General features: G+C 40.3%; 1 protein-coding gene across 1 annotated transcript in view; it reads right to left on the bottom strand.

The window, feature by feature from the left end:
- The window catches only part of Ppip5k1 (diphosphoinositol pentakisphosphate kinase 1), a 42,235-nt gene that overhangs the window by 7,326 nt on the left and 12,083 nt on the right, over nt 1–22,826 (bottom strand). Inside the window, 12 exon segments of the mRNA XM_047539473.1 lie at nt 7,027–7,164; nt 12,574–12,636; nt 13,341–13,466; nt 16,239–16,329; nt 16,948–17,097; nt 18,998–19,162; nt 19,273–19,389; nt 20,014–20,121; nt 20,568–20,682; nt 20,887–21,014; nt 21,306–21,529; nt 21,700–21,841. Coding sequence (XP_047395429.1) covers nt 7,027–7,164; nt 12,574–12,636; nt 13,341–13,466; nt 16,239–16,329; nt 16,948–17,097; nt 18,998–19,162; nt 19,273–19,389; nt 20,014–20,121; nt 20,568–20,682; nt 20,887–21,014; nt 21,306–21,529; nt 21,700–21,841 — 1,567 coding nt within the window.

Raw genomic sequence — 22,826 nt, 5'->3', positions numbered from 1 at the left:
ACCGACTGAGCTATCTCCCCAGCCCAGTATCATACTATTGACACTACTCTGTACCTTGATTTTTCACTTAACAATATATCTTAGCAATTAATTCATATCACATAATACAGAATTTCCTCACTAGTTTGAACAGGTACATAGTGTTCAATGGAGTAGATAGAAAAGTTTTTTCAACCACCCTTGTACTGAATAACTTTGGGGTTGTTTCCAATATTCACCACTATAAATAATGCCATAATGAATAACTTCATATAAGTAATATTTCAACCTTATACAAGAATAGCTTCAGAATAGATTTCTAAAAGTAGATTATTGGATCAACTATATTTTTACAATTTTTACCTATATAAAGATTATATCATTCTCAGGAGGCTGAGGCAGGAGGATTGCATGTTTTAGGCCAGTCTCAGTAACTTAGTGAGAACCCATCTTGAAATAAAAAATAAAAAGAGTTGAGGATGTAGCTCAGTGGTAAAATATCCCTGTGTTCCTGTATTCAAACCCCAATACCAAAAAAAAAAAAAAAAAAATTATATCATTTTATACTTCCACCAACAATGTGTGGGATTTCCTATTTCATAAGACTTTCCAAGTGAGTGTATCATCAAACGTTTGGCAGTTTTTCCCAATTTGATAGGTGAGAAATAATCTCCATGTAGTTTAATTTGCATATTGCTTAAGGCAAAGGTTGAGCGTAATTTTGTATGCACACTGGTCATCTACATTTCTTTCTCTTTATACTGTTCATTTTTAAAAATCACATTTTTGAGGCTATTGATATAGCTCAGTGGGAGAGCACTTGCCTAGCATATGCAAGACCCTAGATTTTATCCCCAGACCACAAGAAAAAAAATGAAATCACATTTTTGTCTTTTCCTTCTTGGTATATAAAAGCTCTTTGTACTTGGAGATGTTTAATCCTATAGTGATATAGGATTTGAATATGGTAATTGAATGCAGGTAATGTTTCCCAAAGGTCTATGGTCTTGGTCCCTAAGGTGGTTCTACTGGGAGATAACGTGGACCTTTAGGAGATGGGGCCTAGTGGGAGTTTCTTAGATCAGTGAACAATATATCCTTGAATAGAATTGTAGGACCCTGGTGTCTTCTTTTTTTTTTTTCCATTTTGTTTGTTTGCTTCCTGGATCATGAGGCAAGTGGTTGGCCCTACCACATGCTCCCTGCCAAAGCAAAGGATCTGACTGATTTCAAACTGAAACCTTCAGAACTGTGAGCTAGCTAATTATATCTTTTCTTTTATAAGTTAATTACCTCAGGTATTTTGTTATAGGAATGAAAGGTTGAATGATACACTATATAAAATTGCAAATAATTTTTTATTAGGTTATGATATCACTACCAGTTTTAAAATGTTTATATTGCTTAATTTACCAGTCTTTTCCTATTTCTTCCTAAATATGACTTTGAGTCATGAATTATGCTTTCCTCCAGATATAAGGGAAATAACTATCAACACCCTGTGTATTTTAGTTTTTTGGGTTTTGTTTTTTTTTTTTTTGGTATCAGATTGAACTCAGGGGTACTTTACCACTGAGCCACATCCCCAGCTCTTTCAGAAAAAAATTTTTTTAAATATATTTTTTTAGTTGTAGATGGACACAATACCTTTACTTTTATTTATTTATTTTTATGTGGTGCTGAGGATTGAACCCAGTGCCTCCCATGTGCAAGGGAAGTACTCTACCACTGAGCTACAACTCCAGTCCTAAAAAATTTTTATTTTATTTTATTTTTTAAAATTTTGAGACATGGTCTTGCTGAGTGAGTTAGGCTCTAAGTTGCTGAGGTTGGTCTTAAACTTGTGATCCTCCTGCCTCAGCCTCCTGAGGAGTTGCTAGGATTATAGGCATATACCACAATGCCCAGCACTTTTAGTTATTTTTTTTATTGAGGTAATTCACATAAAGGTAACCATATTAAATTGTATAATTCTGTAGCATTGAATATATTCAGTGTTGTACAACCACCACCTCTATCTAGTTCTTAAATATTTTCATTACCCTGAAAGGAAAAAAATCTGTATTTATTAAGAAGTCACATCCTATTCCATCCTACCCCCAACTTTGGAATCCATCAGTCTGCTTTCTCTCTCTATGGATTTTCCTATTCTGAATATTCCAAATAAACGAAATTATACAATATGTGACTTTTTTTGTTGTGGGTCTTAAACCCAGGGGCTCTTTAACATTAAGCTACATCCCTAACCCTTTTCATTTTTTTGTTTTTAATATTTGAGGTTGGCCTCAAACTTGTAATCCTCTTGCCTCAGCCTCCTAAAGAATTGTGACTACAGTAGAGCCTTCTTAATAACATCAATTCTTTGTCATTAATATGGGATCTTTTTCCATTTATTTATATTTTATAGTTTTCAGTGCACATATCTTTCAACTACTTTGTTAAATCTGTTTCCAGGTATCTTAATCTTTTGGAAGCTATCATAAACAAAATTTTTTGTTTGTTTGTTTCTTTTCTCTCTCTCTCTCTCTCTCTCTCTTTTTTTGGTACTGAGCATTGAACTCAGAGGTGCTTTACCATTAAGCTATAACCTCAGTCCATTTTATTTTTTATTTTGAAACAGGGTCTTGCTAACTTGCTTAGTGCCTTTACTAAATTGCTGAGGCTGGTCTTGAATCTGTGATCCTCCTGCCTCAGCCTCCAAGTCTCTTGGATTATAAGTGTGGGTCATCATACCCAAACACAATTGTTTTCTTAATTTCTATTCTGGATTGTTCATTGCTGGTGTATAGATACACAATTGACTTTTGTAAGCCAGCCTTTTACCCTGAACCTCTGCAGAATTTGTTTATTAGATGTAGGGTTTTTTTTTTCTTTTCAAGTTTTCCTTATGACTTTCTATATATAGGACAACTGTGAATAGAGATAATTTTATTTCTTATTTTCCAATCTGGATGTCTGCCCCCTACCACTTTTGGTTGCCCAGAACATCCAGTACAATATTGAATAGCACTGGTAAAAGCAGGCATCTTTATCTTATTCCTGATCTGAGGGGGAACATTTTCAATCTTTCACTATGGAGTATGATGTGTGTTATGGATGTTCATGAATCGACTTTAGATGTTGAGGAAGTTCTCTTCTGCTCCTAGTTTGCTGAAAGGGTGTTGAATTTTGTCAAATATTTTTATGTGTCAACTGAGAAGACTGTGCCCCCACCTCATTCTATTAATGTAGTACAGTACATTTTCTGATTTTCTTATAGTTAATCACCTTCTATCCCTGAGATAAATCTCACTTCACCATGGTATGTAATTCTTTTAATGTACTATTGGATTCACTTTGCAACATTTTGTTCAGGATTTTGCCCTCTACATTCATAAGGGATACTGGTCTGTTGTTTTCTTTTTCCATGGTGTCTTTGTCTGGCTTGTGATATCAAGTTAATGATAACCTTATAGAATGAGTTAGAAATGTTCTTCCTCTTCTGGTTTTTTGAAGAGCATGAGAAGGAGTGGGGTTAATTCTTCTTTAAATATTTGAGAGAATTTACCAGTGAAATAATCTGGTTCTGAATTTTTCCTGGTTGGAAGGTTTTTGTTACTCATTCAATCTTTTCCTTTGTTATAGGAATGCTCAGACCATCTGTTTCTTCTCAAGTCAGTTTTGTAGCTTGCATGTTTCTAAGAATTTGTCCATTTTATCTAGGTTATCTAATTTGGGGGCATAAAATTGTTCATAGAATTCTCTTATAATCCTTTTAATTTCTTCAAGGTCAACAGCAAGGTCAAGTCCTCACTTTAACTCTTGGTTTTATTTTTTTCTTTGTCAGCTTAAAATGTTCTAATCTTTTAACTCCTGATTTTAGATATTTGAATATTCTTTCTCTTTTTCTTGGTATACCTAAAGGTTTACCAATTTGTTGATCTTGTCAAGGAACTAAGTTTTGGTTTTGTTGATTCTTCCTGTTGTTTTTCTAGTCTTTATCTCCTTTACCTTCATTCTAACTTTTATTACTTTGTTCCCTTTGCTAGCTTTATGTTTAGTTTGTTATTTTTCTAGTTCCATAAGGTGCAAAGTTAGGTTATTGACCTAATATCTTTCTTCATTTTTAGTGTAGATATATACAACTATAAGTTTATTTTTGAGCACTGATTTTGCTGCATTTCATAATTTCTGGTATGTTTTATTTTCATTTTCATTCATCTCAAAGCATATTCTAATTTCCTTTGTGATTTTTTTTCTTTGACTCATTCATTGTTTAAGAATATGTTATTTATCATCCAGGCACAGTGATGCACGCCTGAAATCCCAGTGACATAGGAGGTTGAGGTAGGAAGATTCCAAGTTTGAGGCCAGCCTCAGCAACTTAGCAAGACCCTGTCTCAAAATAAAAATTAAAAAAGCACTGGGGATGTAGTTCAGTGGTAGAGTAAATCTGAGATCAATTTCCAATACTACATACACACACACAAAAAGAATATTTTGTTCAATTTCCACATGTTTTGTGAATTTCCCACTCTTCTTTTATTGATTTCTAGCATTGTTCCAATGTACTTTAAGAATTTATTTGGTATGATTTCAATCTTTTAAAATTTATTGAGATTGTTTTGTGGCCTAACATATAGTCTATCCTAGATAATATTCCATGTGCACTTGAAAAGAATCTATTCACTGCTGTTGGGTGGAATATTCTGTATATATCTGCTATGTCTAGTTTGTTTTATAGTATTGTTCAAATCCTTTTTCCTTACTGATTTCCTGTGTAGTTGTTCTGCCCATTATTAAAAGTGAGGTATTGAGATCTCCAACTATTATTATCAAACTCTCCCTTTGGTTTGATCAATGATTGCTTTATAAGATTTGGATGCTGTTGCTTGGTATGCATTTTATAATTGTTGTATCTTCTTGATAAATTAGTTTCTCTATTAATATATAATAACCTTCTTTGTCTCCTGTAATTTTTTTTTTACTTAAATCTGTGTCTGATATTAGTATGGATACACAAACTCTCTTTCAGTAAGTATTTTCATGGACTATCTTTTTTTATCCTTTCAACCTATTTGTGTCTTTGGATCTAACATGAGTCTCTTGTAGACACTGTATGGTTGGGTAATGTTCTTTAAATTCCATTCTGACATGCTGCCTCTTGATTGGAGAGTTTAATTCATTTATATTTAAAGCAAATATTGATAAGAAATTGCTTATTTCTGCAATTTTGATATTTTCTGTATGTTATGCACTTATTTTGTTCCTCTTTTCCTCCTTTTCTCCATTACTGACATCTTTTGTGCTTAACTGGTTTTATGTAGTATACCATTTTGATTCCCTTCTTAATTCCTTTTGGGCATATATTTTAAGGTGTTTTCTTAGTGGTAGCCATGGAGATTACAATTAACATAAACTTTATAACAGTATACTTGAATTGATAGCAATTTAGCTTCAGTAACATACAACACCTATATTGCTATAAAGCTGAGTCTTCACTTTATGTTGTTATTGCCACAAATTACATCTTTATGCAAGTATGTGAATTAATACAGACATAGTGATTATTTTAAACATTTGTATGTTAAATCATATATGTAATAAAAAGAGGCGCTACTACACAAATATACAATAATGCTGGCCTTTACATTTACCAATATAGTAACTTTTTTTTCCCTGTGCTGGAGATTGAACCCAAGGCCTCATGCACATGAGGTAAGTGCTCTACCACCAAGGTGCATCCACAGCCCAGGTTATCTTTTTCTTGACTCAGCATTTTCCTACTTGCTAAAAACTTTTGTTACTTTCCAGAGTTGTGACACAGTTGATTCTGATAGCTTTTCCTTAAATAATAATAATAATAATTATTATTATTATTATTATTTTGGTGTTTCTGAAGAGCAACAACAAGCCCTTGGGTACCTTCCACTAGTTTCTACACTTAGATATCTGATCCATATGGAATTTATCCTAGTATATAGTGTGAAGTACTAATTCAATTTTAATTTTGGTCAAATGGCTAGTTAGCCCTATTTTACTTATTTAAAAAAGATTATCTTTTACCAAGTATTTTGAAATGCTAATACAATCTATTTCTAGATTTTCTATTTTGTTTCCTTGGCCTCACTATTTGTGTACCAATTACACTGTTTTTATTGTAGACATTTCATAGAATTTTTTTTGTGGGGTGGGTACCGGGGATTGAACTAAGGGGCACTGAACCACTGAGCCACATCCCCAGCCCTATTTTGTATTTTATTTAGAGACAGGTCTAGCTGAGTTGCTTAGTGCCTTGCTGTTGCTGAGGCTGACTTTGAACTTGCAATCCTCCTGCCTCAGTCTCCAGAGCCATTGGGATTATAGAACACTTTTAAATGTGGTAAAGCCAGTATCCTCTTATGCTTCAGGGTTTTCTTTGCTATCCTTGTCTTTTCTTTTTTTTTTTTTTTTCTTTTTTTTTTTTCTTCGTACTGGTGATTAAATCCAGGTTGGCACTTTGCTACTGAGCCACATTTCAAACCCTTTTAATTTTTCATTTTATTTTGAGACAGGAGCTCACTAAGTTGCCTAGGGACTCATTAAGTTGCTGAGGTTGGCCTCGAACTTGTGATCATCCTGCCTCCGCCTCCCAAGTTGCTGGAATTACAGGTGTGCACCACCACACCTGGCCACTTATTTGTTTTTCAAAGAGAACTTCAGAATTGATTTGTGTATTTTAAAAATATTTTTAGTTGTAGATGGACACAATATCTTTATTTACTTTTTTATATGGTGCTGAGAATTGAACCCAGTGTCTCACATATGCTAGATAAGTGTGCTACCACTGAGCCACAACATCAGCCCTTGATTTGTGTTTTTAATTGGACTCATTAAATATAGAAATTATCTTAGGAAGGAGTAATATTTCTATGATGTTTAGTTGGCCTATGTGATTATACATATTTTCAAGTTGACTTTTGTGTGTTTATGGAATACCTATGTTTTTAATTTATTACTTTCAAGAGTTCTAGGAATCATGGGAATGGAGGTAGAGATAGGGGTACAAAATAAGAGTATTCTCCATACCTGCAGATGCCTGTGCATGGGCATCTGTGTGGCGTTGGCAGACTCTGCTTAAGAATTCACTCACTTGACGCAAGGAAAGGGCATTATGCAGAGTTTCCAGTGGGTAGATGGTAGGTACCATGGAGCACCCTTCAAATCCTGTTGGAAAAGAGATGGGGAAAGTCAATGTTATTCCTGTCAGGTAGAACCCAATTGGCCAAGGAAGCATGGACAGTCCCTGAAAGCCATCAGGAGAGTCCGTGGCTTTTAAAATGTGGGGTATCCAGGATTTCCAGGAGAGGGAACTCTTTAGAGCCCCTAGGGAAAGTCTGTTTGTCTCACCTCCAGATTTCCTAAAAAGTCTACCTACTAAAGCTTCCAGGTGAATCAAATCACCTCTGATTCTGTCTATGGATAGCCTGCAATGTCCCATGGAAAAATCAATAGAAGCCCAGTAGGGTAAGCACTAACATTGCTCTTGCAATTTCTAGGGAAATAAAACAAGGATCCAGAGGTAAGGAATGAAACTGTAGATCTAACATAAGGCAGGGAGATCATGGAGCTGGGAAGAAACAGCAGATTTCAGGTATCATGAACAAGAAAACCAGATTAAGGAGGAGGGCATGGATCTGAGAGGGGTTCATGCAAATTTAGGATATGGGTAGAAAGGCTAGAATACTTGGATGCAAACTGGAGGGCATGCAATACACATGAAGCTCAGCCAAGGAAAACCACATGCATGAATGGGTTGGGGGATGGAAGTTCTTTCTTGGTCATTTCCATCACATTGAAGCTTTTCCCATGTACTCTATTAGAAGATCCTAGACTTTTAGGATCTTTATACTCCATCAGTAAATGAGGCAAATCCCCTAGAAAAAGGAGTCAACATTAATGCTATGCTTTAAACCCAACAATTCTAATATAGATCTACTAGTCTGGGTAGGATCAAAGATGAACCTAAATGTGTAACCTTACTTCCAGGGACTACTGATGGAAACAATGTCCACATTGGAGGATCAAGAAACATGCATCCCAACCACTTTTTCAGTCCCCAGTCTTTCCAATGCCTTTTCTACATTTCTTTAAAAGGACTAAGTGTAGGCAGGGCAGCAATATCTATGCAGACTTGGCCTCCTGATCACCAGTGACTAAAACCCATAATTCAAAGTGACTATACCTGATCATCTTCTAACCTCTGGCCTTTGTTTGCCTCAAGAATTTAAGTGAGGCCTGTGTGCCTCTGTTTCCTCTATAACCCAGTGGCAGGGGGTGCAAAGGAGAGTCTAGCTCCTCAGAGTGGTTAGAAAAACCTCTAGTTTTGAAACTGGTTGTAGTAGAGGGTTAGAAAGATAAGAAAAGATTCCAGGGCAAGAGACTACTCCTGTACTGAAAAGACTAGGGAGTGGGAAACATTAGGGGGCAGTGACAAAGGCAAATAGGAAGGGGATGAGCAGCCAATGCTACAGCTACCAGGCAGACTGGCTCCAATCCCATCCAAGCAACTAAATGCAAGTCACATAACTTTAGGGAAAACAGGAGAAAGGACTAGATGGGCTCCCCTGCCAGAAGTGCAATAAGCAAAGCAATCAATCCCAGCCAGGGTAGTGGCAGCAGCCAGCCTGTGGCAGGGGGTACCGTAGAGGCACTCGGGGTCATCCTGGCCTGAGCGCAGCCAGTTCCGGAAGAGGCGCAGGTGGTAGGAGCACTGGTGCAGGTGATGCGCCAGCGTGGCATCCAAGGAGACTGGCCGGCCCCCTGGGCAGTCAGAGGAAAAACTGCGCAGCAACCGGACCACAGGGTGCTGGTCATCCAGCAGCTCTGGAGGGGGTGGGGGAACCATGGTAGGAAGCACAAAGATAAAGAAAGAGAAGAGGGAGAGACATTGAGGGGGGCACTGACTGGCACAAGGATTACTGGGAGGTGGGGGCCACTTCGATCCAAGGTGAGCTGCTAAGGGAGAAGCAGAGATGGTCAGAGCCACTGGGCACCTCTTGCAGCAAAGAAGAACATTGGCATCACACAGTGAGAATAAAAGAAGGAACAAATGAGACCTTATCATACAACAAGGCCCTCCCCTTCCTCCTTGAGCATAATTCAATCAGTGCTTACAGAGAGCAGTCACATGGTTCTGGACAGGGTGAGCTGGAAGTTCTGTGGCTGGTAGCTTTGACTAGGGCTGCAGTGTTCCTGGTCATTCTTGGACAAACTCTAATTAGGGCCCACTTCTCAGACAAATGGATTAATGACGCTGGGATAGAGAAGGAATGATTCAAAGTCACTCAGAGAAGAGGGTCAAGAATGATATTAGGTATCAAGACACACCTAAAGCTAAAAAAAATCTCCTGAAGGCTCAGGCCAGGCTCTCTGGACCAGATTCCAATATAGCTGCAGACAGGGCTGGCACTAGGAAGCTGGCACAAAAGACTAGCAGAAAACCAGATGTAGGGTTTAAACAGTGCATGTAAAAACAGTGCATGTAAAAAATGGAATTTGTTTTTGAAAACGTCAATGTTGACTAAGCATCCTTTACCTTACTCTTGTTAAAATAAATATTTTTTAGATGAATGCATAAATCTCAGTACTTGGGGATGATGTAGCTATTATAGAAACCAAAAGAGATCATTTTATGTTTTCTTTCCATGGTTGATGAGTCTAACTCCACTTTTTTCAGCTGGTGAGTTGAAAAGTTTTGATTCAGAACTCCTCACTATTTAAGCTGGTTGGCAAAGTTTGTGGATGCATGGGATTTGGCTGAAAAAGGTTGAAAAGCAGTGAAAGGTATGTGGCGGGGTGGGCATAAGAGGAACAACAAGGAGAGATCTTGAGGAAAAGGTTTGGGGTTATAAGACCTGAGGTAAGAATGAGTAAGAACCTGAGTACAGGATGTTGGTATAGAAAAGCTAGGATAGGATCAAGGCAGCTGAGGATGTCTGCTCAGAACTCCCAGACCAGAACTAGTTCCATAGGATGATCCCATTAAAATATGGTTTTCAGAGACCTAAGTTTGGAGGTCAGGAAAGAATTCAGCTCTACCCAGGCTTGTCTGGTGAGAATCAACTTTATCAACAGTCACACAGTTGTGTGGGTCCCTAGAAGATAATGTCTTTAACAAATCTATTAGGCATATTCTGACACTCTGGATGAGGGTGAGCCACAGTTTCTCTCCTACTTTATTAATTTACTTTGGTGAGTTCAGCACAGTTTAGTAACAGGTCACATTTGTATGCTGGATGTAGTCACAGGATGCCACAGAAGCTTCTCAGGAACAGAGGCAGGAATAGACTGAGGGCTGAGCTTCTGTCAAAGTATGAAGACAGCATTATCTTGTCTCCTTTCCAAAGCCAGGTCCAGTTTTTTAAGCTGCTGTTTCAAAGTTAGACATCATGCAAGGAGATGGTGATAATGAGAGTAGGTTGGCACACTGCTGTGAATAATCTGCCACAAGCAATTGTAGACACAGCATCCACTCTGTGCTTGCTGGGTCAGTCAAGCAAGATGTTGGCCATGGGGTAGAGCTCTCATATTGTTCTACGAGCCAAATTAAATCTAGAGAATCTTCAGCAAGAGACACAATAGCTCCAAATTTCTTCTGTTGCCAACAGGCAGATCCCGATTCTAGTTTCTAAAGCACTTTAGCCTCCAAGCTCAAGCACAAGAAAAACAAAGGAGGCCAGAAAACCCCTAAAGTATACAAAGTGTTGGAGGAGATCTTGAATTTGTTCTCCTGCACTATACCTGAATTGTCCAGGTCTTTCTTCCTCTCTTCCTTATGGTAAAATTAATTCTTGTTTTCTTCAGCTGGTGAGTCTGTCAACCAAGGCTTCAGGGAACTGGAGATATAGTTTGAGGATCTGTTTTATGAACTTGGATCTTTTTTTTAATGGAACCTAAGGATCTAGGAGATATGTAATTTATCTCTAATTTCAGGGGCCCCAGCGCCTAGTACTATATTATGAACCTTAAGTTCGAGTCACAGAGTTGGGGGTTGGTGCATCTTGTTCTACTCTGAAGATGACTGTGGCACATGAAGGCCAGAAAAGTTTGAAGCTAAATGAGTAGGCACAGCTATGTCACTCTGATTGGGGATTTCGGCCACAGGTACAGGTGGGGGTCTGGGGGTGGGGATAAACTAAGCAAATACAGGCTTGTTGACCTGGGGAAAGATTTTAGCAGTGCTTAGTAGAGATGTATGACTATTGAGCTAACGTCCAAAACTTGCCACTGGCTAGGCAGTAGGAGATCATCATGGGGAGGTTTCCTAACCAGTAAACAAGGCTAATTTTATCTTCCTGAGAGAGTCTTAGCTCTTGAAGGGAGGAAAACCATATCTAACAAAACTACATTTACCTTGAGGACAAGACTAACACAGAGAGAAAACTAAGGATATAAAAGATAAAAGCTCAACAGGGAGTGAACCTTGGATTCTCCTGTTATACACCACTGGCCAGAATCCAGGAAAGCATACAAACAGACCACAACCTTTCAGATTTTGATTTATACAGATCTCCAAATTCATCCACCTTAGTGTGAGCAGATCCAGTTCTTCAATAATCTTGAGATATTATTTATTCCTAAGCTTCCCTGGGATCCCCAGCAGACATTTCAACTTTTCACCTCCAGCTTCTCTAAGACAGCTTTGCCATAGGTAGGCTATGGTCACATGGAAACTACATTTAAAAATTCAAGATACAGGGGCTAGGGGTCTAGTTCAGTGGTAGAGTGTATGCTTAGCAAATGTGAGGCCCTGGGTTCAATCCCTAGAGCACACACATATGTGAACACACATACACATAAAACCACCGAGGAAAAAACCCTCAAGGTATACTTCTTCTCCTTTATCTACTACTTCTACACCTCCAACTCCTTTTTTCCCCCTCTTTTATCCCACAACAATCTGGGCTCTTGTTTTCTAGGCCCAGGCACTAGGTTAGTAGTAACATAAAGCAGATGTCAGGAGCACAAGAGTCACACAAAGTACACACAATGGAAAAGATAGGAATATGGAGATGGGAAACTATATCTTTGAGACAAATGACCTTACAGGTAGGTTTGGGAGCTGGCAAATGCAGCATTACTCTAAAAGAGAAACAAACTAGTCATCCACCCCATCAGAAGAGTTGGAGAAAAAAATCCCAGAAAGATTAAAATTATATAAACCGAGGAATGAGTTGGAAAGAAGAAAAGGGCCCAATCTAGGTAATACTATTCTTTCTAGGAAGGGAAACCATTATTGTCTGTACTCAGCCTGGCAGTCATGTGATAGGAAAGGGAGAGATTTAATCAATGTTTTGGTGGTGATGCTGACAAAAAGAGACATAATGGTGATGACAGTGATTATGGAAGTAAGAACCTGAGTTGCCACAGGGATAGGTCAGCCAGGCTGCAGCCAAGTCTAAGGTTGTCCCAAGGGAAATGTCCCATTAGGAACATTTAGTGAGTGGCTCATTCAGAAACAGGAGGGTGTCAACACAGTGGAAGGAAAGGCAAAGTCAGTGTCAGAACTCAGAGGTTAAGTGTCTGGAAGTGACATGGTGAGGAGGAATGATGTTGAGTCAGAAGCAAACGTACCGTTAGTCGGATGCTTTGCAAACGACACAGAAAATCGTTTTACGGCCGGGACAAACAAGAGCTCTGGGGAGAAAAGACATCATGGGGATTATACCCACCCCTGTCCCCACCCTCTGCTTTGGAATTTGCCCACAGTACAGTCTATTCTTTAATTAGTTATATGACCTGGTCCCATCCCCGCCCCTTAAGACTCCTAGCTACCACAGGTTAATCTTTTCCTCTGATGTTATCTCTCGGTAATCTGTCACCTCTATCACAATACAGCCCCACAAACAACACTAATTTCACCACCATGTCCTCTTTCTGGTCATCTAGAAAAATAAAAAATCTGTGCAGACACTTTCCTCCCTTTCCCCAATCTCTTTCCATGTTATCTTTTCTACCTTAGCTGAGCTACTTCCCCATCCCTAACCCTGCTTTCCTGGATTTTAATCAAGACTCCGCTGTGTTCTTCCTGACCATGGATCGTTCTCTTGGTCCTCACCCCTACAGGCCAGAATCCAGGAAAGAGTACAAATTGATGCAGCAAGCCTGTATGTGGGAGATTATGAAGGGATAAGCATAAATAAGTAGTATTTGTATGGTGAGAAGGAATGCAAATGGAGGAGTGGAAGGGGTCCTGGTTTCTTCTTCCATTTATTACTGATGAAGAAAACTTGTTATAATGCCATTGTCAGTGCCATCTTAAGCATGAATACTTCTGGAGCTGTGTCCTTGCTGGGAAACAAGTGAAAAAAAGATTTGCCCCCCATAACCCACCCACATACCATCTCGGTGCTTCAGACTGGCAGGTGGTAGCTTTTTGCCATGGCTGCGAGCGTAGTCCTGAAGATTCGGGGCGCTGGAGGAGCCACCCAGCACTGTGGTGCTGAACAGCCCTGTGCACTGTGAGCCTGCAAGGCCGGGATTGTGTTAGTAGCCACAAAAAGCTGCACACAGAAATACACACAATTTCACAGGACAACATCAAGAAACATACAGTCATTCAAAACCACTACCCTGTGGCCAATCCATGGAACCACAAATAGCATTCACTACTGCCTATAGCCACACCCAGCAAGCAAAGTGGGAATTCTGAAGATCTACATGACAGAGACAAGAGGCCACTACAAATACAGAGTTAGTCATGTTATGGGATTCAAAGCTAGTGAAAGAGATAGACTATGCTCTTTGAGTGGCTCTCAGAATTCCTACAAGAATAGTTAAGTCCCTCTGGATCCCCCTAGATTTAATTCAGTACCCTTTATAGGATATAAACAATGTAGGATTTGAGAAACCCAGAAATCTAATCCCTTATAGGTTTGAAAGGGAAAGGCTTTGATTGAAACTAGAGACTAGGTTTTGTGCACTAAGCTGGCATCCTTCCAATTCTTTTTAAGTTCTTCATCCAACTTCCCTCCCTTCACGTCTTTTTAACATTTCCCAAGAATGAAAGTATAAGACTCATTGGATTTTTAAAGCTGGAAGGGACACTTAAGAGAACATCCAATTCAACCTCCTCATTTTAGATGAAGAAACAGATCCAAAAGTGTTCTCCTTTTCTCAAGATCACTCAATATTTTAGGAGTTGAGGTGGACCCGAATCCAGGTCTCCTGACCCTGAGGACCAACTGTACTAATAGTAGAGTTCTTTCCTAATAGAAAAGAATTTATTTTTTATAGAGAAAAGAGTATAGTTCCTGAGGACAAGATGGACAAAATTGGAAGGCATGTGAAAAGTCAGTTTGTAGAGCATACCTATTATGTGCTAAGCATTCTACTAAGAAGGAAAGCAGGAAACAATAACAAAAACAGGCATGTTTTTTTCTGTCTTCAAGTTTATTGTTTTGCAAGCCCTGTGATCAGAATCAGATTACCATACATACAATTTCAAAGAAAGCAAAGAGAATCCTACTGTCAAAAAGAGGAATAAAACTTGAAGAATCAAGTGTTATTGACTAAATTGTTTTATTGATTAGATCGAGCTAGTCACTGTTCCCAATATCTGATCTAGCACAGAATTAAAATTACATGATCCTTACTACTATAGTCAGGAAGAGGTAAGGCTGACACCAAGGTTCTTGGGATTTGCCTCTCTACTTCCAAATCCAACTTTGCTAAGACCCTTGGTTTGGCTGGGGACTTACTAATCATAGGGGAGATAAATAAACTGGAGAGAAGGTCAGTTTTCCTTGATCTCACAAAGAAGAGACCATGGTTTCAAGGGTACCAGAGAAATCAGAAGCTCAGATGGCTAATAATTTCTACTCCAGAATTCAGGACTCTCTATGCAGCAATTTCCACTATTTTTCCTGCTCAAACACATTCTAGGGTGGGGTGCTAGAGAGTAAATAAGGATTGCTAAATATGTCTGTTTTTCTTCAGAAAAGCAAAAACTAGCTGGCTTTATCCCAGACCACCCTAAGCTTTGCCCTACATTCATTTCCTCCACTGAATAATTTTCTGGTACAATCATGCCAACCCTGCTCTGCCCAGTGGTCTCTACCTTACCACCACCATCTGTCAACCAGTTCTGTGTCCATACCTCTGCCTTATTCTTGCTATCACTTCCATTTAACTGGGCCAGAAACACCTGCCCACTTCTCCAGCCTATCTGAAATCTACTCCTTACTGGGACTTCTGGGAAGAGAAGTCCATATCACAGATCTACATATTTGTCACTTATTTCTCTTGCCCCAAACCATCTTCCTTATTTCAGGATCTAAAATGCAGCTAACTCTCATAAAATTAGCCTGGAAAGTGACCAAAATCTTTCTTCCTCTTGCTGATCCAAATGCTGACCATTTGGGGACCAAGAAATTAGATACCAAGGACAAAGGTAACAGAAAAGTGAGAAGATTTAAATAGAGTATTAGGACGAAATTTTAAAAGGTGGGAAAAAGTTCAGACCCCACACACTCATCTCTGACCTCCAGTTCTAGTTACTGGCTCACATGGCAGCATGTTCAGAGGCAGTCTCTCCCTTGGACCATCTCCCCCTCCCAAAGAATACAATACCCTCAGTGGCTTGGTTCTTCCTGCAGTCTGTGTTCTTAGAAAAGGTTGAATGATATTCTCCACCCCTCTCCAGGGATCAAAAAAATCAAAAGTCATTCCCTCAAGTTCTGAGAGAAGCCTCTGACACTATACCAGTTTTAGATTTGTCCCTCAATCTTCCAAAAGGAAAGGAAAAAGTTATAGGATTAGGAAAGGTAAAGGCCAGGGTACAGAGGTAGGAGGGGGCAGCACAGGGATGTGAAAAACAAACTTCAGAGGAAGACATGATATAAGTTCTCCATATGAAGAATAGGACAATTATGACGGTCAGGAGTACCTCTATTTAAAGCTCTGTCACTGATAACTCTGAAGGTTCAGAGTCTTCATTGTCCCTTAAGGTCTGAGGTAGACTGGAGGGACAGATAAGGAATGAGAGGGGAAGCCAGAAAAATGCCATTCAGACAGGGAAATGGGGGGTTGTGGAGAAAACCAAAAGACAGACACCTTCATGGAATGGAAACAATCATCTGAGATCTAAGTTCACACCTAACTATGGCTTCTCACATTCATCCTCCCTACCCCCACCTGAATGGTCCCACCTCCCGTGACAAAGATTTCCTACAATAAAACTCTGAAGAACAGACAGACAACCCTTTCCATCATATGTGAGAGACGCTGCAAAACCATACCTAGGCCACTCTGTTTCATCTCTGCTGGTGGCCGTGAAGATGAAAAGAGCCGGTAGCCACCAGGCCTTGAGGACGAAGTTTCAGAAAGCACCTGCAGAAAAAGACTCTATGTTATTATTTTGCTAGTCAAACTAGAAGTACAAAACCCAGGTTCTGAATTCTTGCCCCTACAAAGCCAAGCAGTGTCAGAAAGTTTGAAAGAATCAAAGAATTTTTATAGGAAAGAGGAATAAAAAGAGAACAGAGTGTTTCTTACAGAGAAAATTATCCAGGGAATTCTTCTATGCTACAGATCACTTCTATTTCCAAGATAACTGTCCTCACAGCTCTCCCACCCCAAATCTGAGAAATCATGATTCAATTATTCATAGTTCTCAGTAGACTAGGGTCCCTAATCTTATCGATCCCTCCCCAGGACTCAGAAAGACAATTATAGTGGTTCAGCCACAAAGTCTAATCACCCTCGCCTCTTTTCAATGGGACAGCTGTGACCACTACAACTGTTCTAGGTTTCCTGTCTACATCAAGAAGCCCTCCCCTCTAACTATTTCCCTTCTAGACCCAAAAAAACAATTTATTCAAATGTCCGTGAGGACCAATCACACAACCCCCAACATACACACATCCCACCTAGATAGTGTTTTACAACCCTAGATCCCAAAAAGGAAAGATAGAAAACAGGAAAAGAAGGCGAGGCAGGGAGGGACACCTGTGTGCAGGATGCCAGGTGGGTGGTGGATACAGCCCGGGGCTGTAGGCCGATGGCTGGGGAAGGCCGGGGGAGGTCTCCTGACCTCCGGCGGCGCCGTCCCCTCAAGGGGATCAGGTCCAGGTTCCCCGTGCACTGCATGTTCATGACCTGCAATCAGATCAGGCGGAAAGCCGATCATGGCTCCTTTAACCTCCTGGCTCCCAAAGCCCTAGTGCCCAAAGGGCTGAGCCAGTTAGAGAGCTAGAGAAGATAACTAGCTAGGGCACAGTTACTATGAAGGTCAAAACAGTTCAAAAATATGAGATGACAAAAAGGGGTGGGAGGAAGGATGTCATTGGAAAAGATAAGATAGTCCAATACCTACAGCAAGGAGAGGAAATATTATTATTTTAAGGTTTTGTGACCAAAGAACAAAATGAAGATTTTCTTACTAGGCTAAGGACATATCCTAGGCAGCCATCATCCTGGCTGAGCCAGGGTCTAAGCAATACCAGTAACTGAAAGAAGGAATGTGGAAGGTTACTGAAGGGAAACAATCTTATCAAGACCAGAAATGATACAGAGAGAGCTCTTCTTTGCCTCTATCTCCTTCTTCTTCTCAACCAGAAGAAAAAAGGGGGTCCAGCACAATCCTTCCAGGCAGACCAGCAGACAACAAGAATGGGGAAGACATTTCAATATGGAGGAGCAGCTTACTGATGGAAGATTATGTGTCATTCTGTCCATTTGCTCTATTTCATATTAGTCTTTAGGGTATGTAGAGAACTGTGGATATTAAGTTACACCTATACCTCAAGGAGAAAATAATACATATCCCAATGTAAATTATCAACATCAATTCTACTTTAAAATAATCAGGAAGAGTTTGGAAAAGAAACCATGGTGTCTTCTTGGCTTTCTCCAAAATCTGAACTAGAAACCTATGGCTGACCTATTCTTCTAAGAAATCCCTAAAATGGAAAAAATCAATTCTTTTAGGATAGAGACCTGGCATAGAGTAAAGTGAACAGTAATTCATGGGGTCAGAGAAGCATCCAAATTAGACAGTCAAGAGTCCCAAAGAAAGGAATACATCATGGCATCAAAAAGAGTATTATAGGGTTGGGGCTGTGGCTGTGGCTCAGTGGCAGAGCACTTGTCTAGCATGTGTGAGGTACTGGATTCAATTCTCAGCACCGCATATAAATAAATGAATAAAATAAAGGTCCATCAACATCTAAAAAAATATGTTAAAAAAAGTGTCATTGGGCCAAAGAGATAAACAGTGTTTCCAGGAAAAAGATCAAACAAAACCCCCAGGACAATTAGCTAAACCCAAAGTGAGACTAAAAACAGTTCCTTCCTCTAGACTTAAGAACTAGGACTAGAACTAGAGACAAATGAATGGCAGGACACAAGCCCACACACAGATAAACCTTTTCACCAGGAAAAACAGATTGATTCCTTTTCTGAAATGACAGTATAGCTAACCCTAATGGCATTAAAGTGCCAGGTGTCTGCTCATGGCTGCACTATAATTTTTACCCAAGATGAAAAAAAAAATGATGGAGAGAGTCTGGCCTTTAATATCAATTGTATTGTTACTATAGTTACCATTTAATAAGTGTCTATAAGGTGGATATTACTCATATTTTATAGATAAAAGAATGTAAGGCTTAGAGAGGTTTAGTTACCTAGGCAAGGTCACACAGCTTCTAAGAATCAGACTGGGATGTTAGCCCAGAGATCATGATGTTTTAATATTTTTCCTTTTAAGAAACCACGTGTTCAAATTCATCCAGAGTTCTCCTCAATCTAGTCTTTTAAAATCATTATCTCTCAGGCACCCATCACTTGTAACTCTTTAATATTAAAAGTAGCAACCAGCTTAAAGAAGTTCTACAGGGGGACCAGCTGTGAAAGAGATTAGGGTAAAACATATCAACCAGGGGCAGGAAGACTCTGTTTCAGGTCCCAAGAATACCCCCAAGAAGATTCAGAGTATACATAGATAATGTCCTCTGAGTATTTCCACCCCTTCGGCTTCTTCCCAAACCCCTTACATTACCTCCATTGAACCAGCTTTTCGGTTACGAATGAGGGGTGATCTCCTTGGGAGTCCAGGGCCCTCAGAAGGCTGTGGTGAAGTTTGCAAAGCCCGGTCTGGCTGATCTGGTGCCTTCCTTGGGCACAGGTTCTCTGTGCTTCCTTGGTCTGTTTTTATCTCCTCATTCTGTTCCATAATAGATGGAACAGGTGTTAATAGCTTCCAGTCTCAGAATCTCAAACTCCCCAACCCTTTTTCTGCTCTGTAGAGTCGCATATCTCAGCCCTCTGACCCACCTCAGAAGAGGCTGGACGGAAACCATAGCCAGTTGGGGCACTGCCTTCTTCCTCAACACCTTTTACTCCAGGGCTGAAATGCAGCTCCACATGGAAACGTTCCTCTGATAAAGGGTCCTATGGAACATGACCAGATGAAGGGGCTGTTGGGAGAAGCTAGGTATGGTGATGGAAAACCAGGCAAGGGCAACAGAGAGGAACTCAAGAGGAGACATCCAGGGCTGAGCTCTTAGACTGAGGCCTTGCACCAGTCTGAGGCTGATCTGTTATAGCTTCCCTTTAACTATAATCTGTCACTGGATCCTCATTCCCTCACCTCCCACCATTTGTAGTTCACCACTCCACATGACTTTCAAACTTCTAGGTCTACAATGCTTCCCATCTATCTCTCACAATACTGCAACTTTGCTATGGTGCATTCAGCAGCATGTTAAAGACATCTTTGTGGAGACAGATGCAGAAGGTATATATATAATCATATTTGAGGGAAAGACTCATAACAATGCCCCAAATTCCATATCCTCCCCAACACTAGAACTGTGCTCTAGGTAATCTCTCTGGCTCAACATCATCCCAGAACATATTTTCTGTTCCAGTAGGAACCTCCTGGATACTCTGTGCCATGCTGTATCTAGGTGCCACACCTAGTTGGATTCTACAAATTCTAAGGATAAGAAAATAGTTTTAAATGGAGGAAAAAAGAAGGGGCCCTCTTCTCATCCCACCCTGTTTGCTCCTCACCCGTGTGTTGTCCTCATAAAGCATGATAACAATCTGTGTCATGTAGTTGAGCTCTGAGATGGCACTAAGATAAGCCAAAGCTCGCTGCCATTGTGCATCCTGGGTCTCCTACCAAACACAAAAAGAGGTAAGCCAATGCCCAAGGACAGGGAGTCAGGGAATGGGCAGGGAGCCAAGGAGAATAGAGAAATCTTGCAGAAAAAAGAAGTATGAGGCTGGGCATGGTGGCACATGCCTGTAATCCCAGCTACTCAGGAGACTGAGGCAGGAGGATCACAAGGTTGAGGCCAGCCTCAACAATTTAGAGAGATCCTGTCTCAAAGTAAAATTTAAAAAATTTAAAAATTAGAAGGTCTGGTGATAGCAGAGTGATAGAGTACTTGACTATCATGTACAAGGCTCTGGGTTCAATCCCCAGTACTTTCACACGCACACACACACACCAAAAAAAAAAAAACAAAAAAAAAAAAAGAGAGAGAGAGAGAAGCATGTGGAAGACAGTACAACACTGGGGAAAGATGTTCATAGAAAAAAGGAAGAAGGAGGATCCTTACATCAAGAAGTCCCCCATAACGGAAGACACTGAGTAGAGAGTGGACGTGACTCTCACTGGTGAAATACAGTCGTGTTCGAACGTGGCGACCTGGGGAGAGCACTCCTCGGGAATACCTGAGAAAACAATTACATCAGCATGAAGTCAGATAATCCTTTCCTTGGGTTTCCACAAACTCCTCCCTCTTCCCACCTCAAAGACTTTTCTCCATCCCAGAATCCCCTCTCTTCTTGGCTGCCCAAGCCATCTCAACCTTGATTCCCCAAGGGTTTCCAACATGCCCCTCCCTCCATCCAACACTCCTCCTAGCCCTCCCTCACAGGGGATGCAGCTTGTTGACAGACTCATCCTCATGGGTCCTCTGCAGATCAAGTAGTATCTTCCGCAACAGTGGAAGACAGAAGCCCACAGCAATTTCCAGTTTTTCCTCCCGACTGATCCCGTACTCCTAAGGGGCCACAGGTCAGGAATAAGTACCTCAGTGACTCTTGCTTCCAGCCCCAAGATAATGCCTCAGATCTAGGGCTTTTTTCCTATCCACCACTTTCCCTCTCTCCAAATATCTCCTCAATTAACCTAGCATACTTACCTAGAGCCAGTGGATCCTGAGAATTTTAACCACTCAACTAATTCTTTCTCTAAGTTTCCTTCCCCTGGTTCCAAATCACCCCTTCTTTCTATCTTTTCTTCCTTCCCTAATGCCCTTATTCCCAGGCTAGATCACTTTTATGAGACACACCTGGGGAATGACCACATCGGCCAATGCCTTAGACAGACGTAGTAACTCTGCTGTGCCTTGAAGTCCCAGATTCCCATTGTGCTGCACATCATACTTGACACAGTCATAGATGTCAGGGATCTTACTAATATCATAGCGCCCACTCTTCTGTCGAAAGTCACGTTCCAGCTTGCTCCAACGCTGTAGCATTAGCTCTAGAGTCTCACTATGGTAGAGCTGCAGGTCTGGGAGGAAGGCAGGCAGTCAGAGCCAAAGATGTGACCTCCAAGAAGACCCTGACAACTCTGGAGTAGAACCAGAGGAATGAGGATGCCTCATCTCAGGCATTTAGGAAAGGACACAGAAGTGCCTGAGAAACACATCCATACTGGAAGACAGTAGCATTCACACCCACCTACAGACTTGGGGTCTTGCATCCGTTTACGGATCTGGTGGGTGAGGTTTTCGATCAGGGCAAATACCTGATCACAGACTTTCACAGGATTCTGGATGATAGTCATGGAGTTGAGCAGGGAAGTGCTTCCTGTGGGAGCCAGCTGTGGGGAAAAAAAGTGAAGAAAAGCAAGATAGGTTCAGTGCCAACTGCCTAGAGTCCTGTGCGCTTATTACAGAATCTCTACAAAATTATTATGAAATCTCTACAGAATGTTTTCATGAGTGTTTATTAGAGATAACATCTTGTCTGGACCTAGAGTAGAAGTGCTGTCTCAGAACTGGGTTCCAACTCAAGCGTTTAGAACAGTCACAGTCAATGAAGAATGGGGAGGAAAAGAAAGAAGATTGTAGGTAGGATGCACAAGTCTACTTAAGGCCTTATAAGTTTCATTCTTTTTAGAAAAAGGAGGCAAGGGAGATTTTTTATATTTGACATTGAACATGGATTGAAAAATAAGGGAGCACCTTATTGAATCCTACTCAGAGGAGAACACAACAAAGACAGGTTTGTACTCAGCTATGTAACTCATTTAAGAACCTGTCAGAGGGCTGGGGATGTGATTCACTGCCTGGGTTCCTAGCACTACACACACACACACACACACACACACACACACACACCACAAAAAATACCTATCAGAAACAGTTACACAATATGAATATGCCTATTGCCCCTGAACTGTACACTTTAAAATGTTTTAAAAGGTACTACAATTTTAAAAATGAATAATTTTTAAAAGAACCTATCAGATATGAGAAGTGGGAGAGTGGAAAACCACTGCCGGGTCAACTGTGGCCTGGATACCCAAGAAAAAGGATAATAACATTGGATAATGATACCCACTGTGATTGACTGATTGATACTGAGAGACAGTGTACTGTAATAGTTAACAGGTTGTGTTCTGGAGTTAGACTCCTGGGGTTCATACTAGCTGTATGATGTTGGAAAAAGCCACTTAAATTCTTTGGAGCTTAGGTTTCCTCATCTATAAAATGGGAGAAAAGTGGTATAGTTCCAACAGTCCTTTGATTACAGTGACCATTAATTCTTCATTCCTCCTTCCCTTGAATCTGGGCTGGCCCTGT

This window comes from Sciurus carolinensis, chromosome 2, assembly GCF_902686445.1.
Source record: "Sciurus carolinensis chromosome 2, mSciCar1.2, whole genome shotgun sequence".
Lineage (NCBI taxonomy): Eukaryota > Metazoa > Chordata > Mammalia > Rodentia > Sciuridae > Sciurus > Sciurus carolinensis.
The sequence above is the reverse complement of the archived record's forward strand: the minus strand, read 5'-3'. Positions and strand labels throughout refer to the sequence as shown.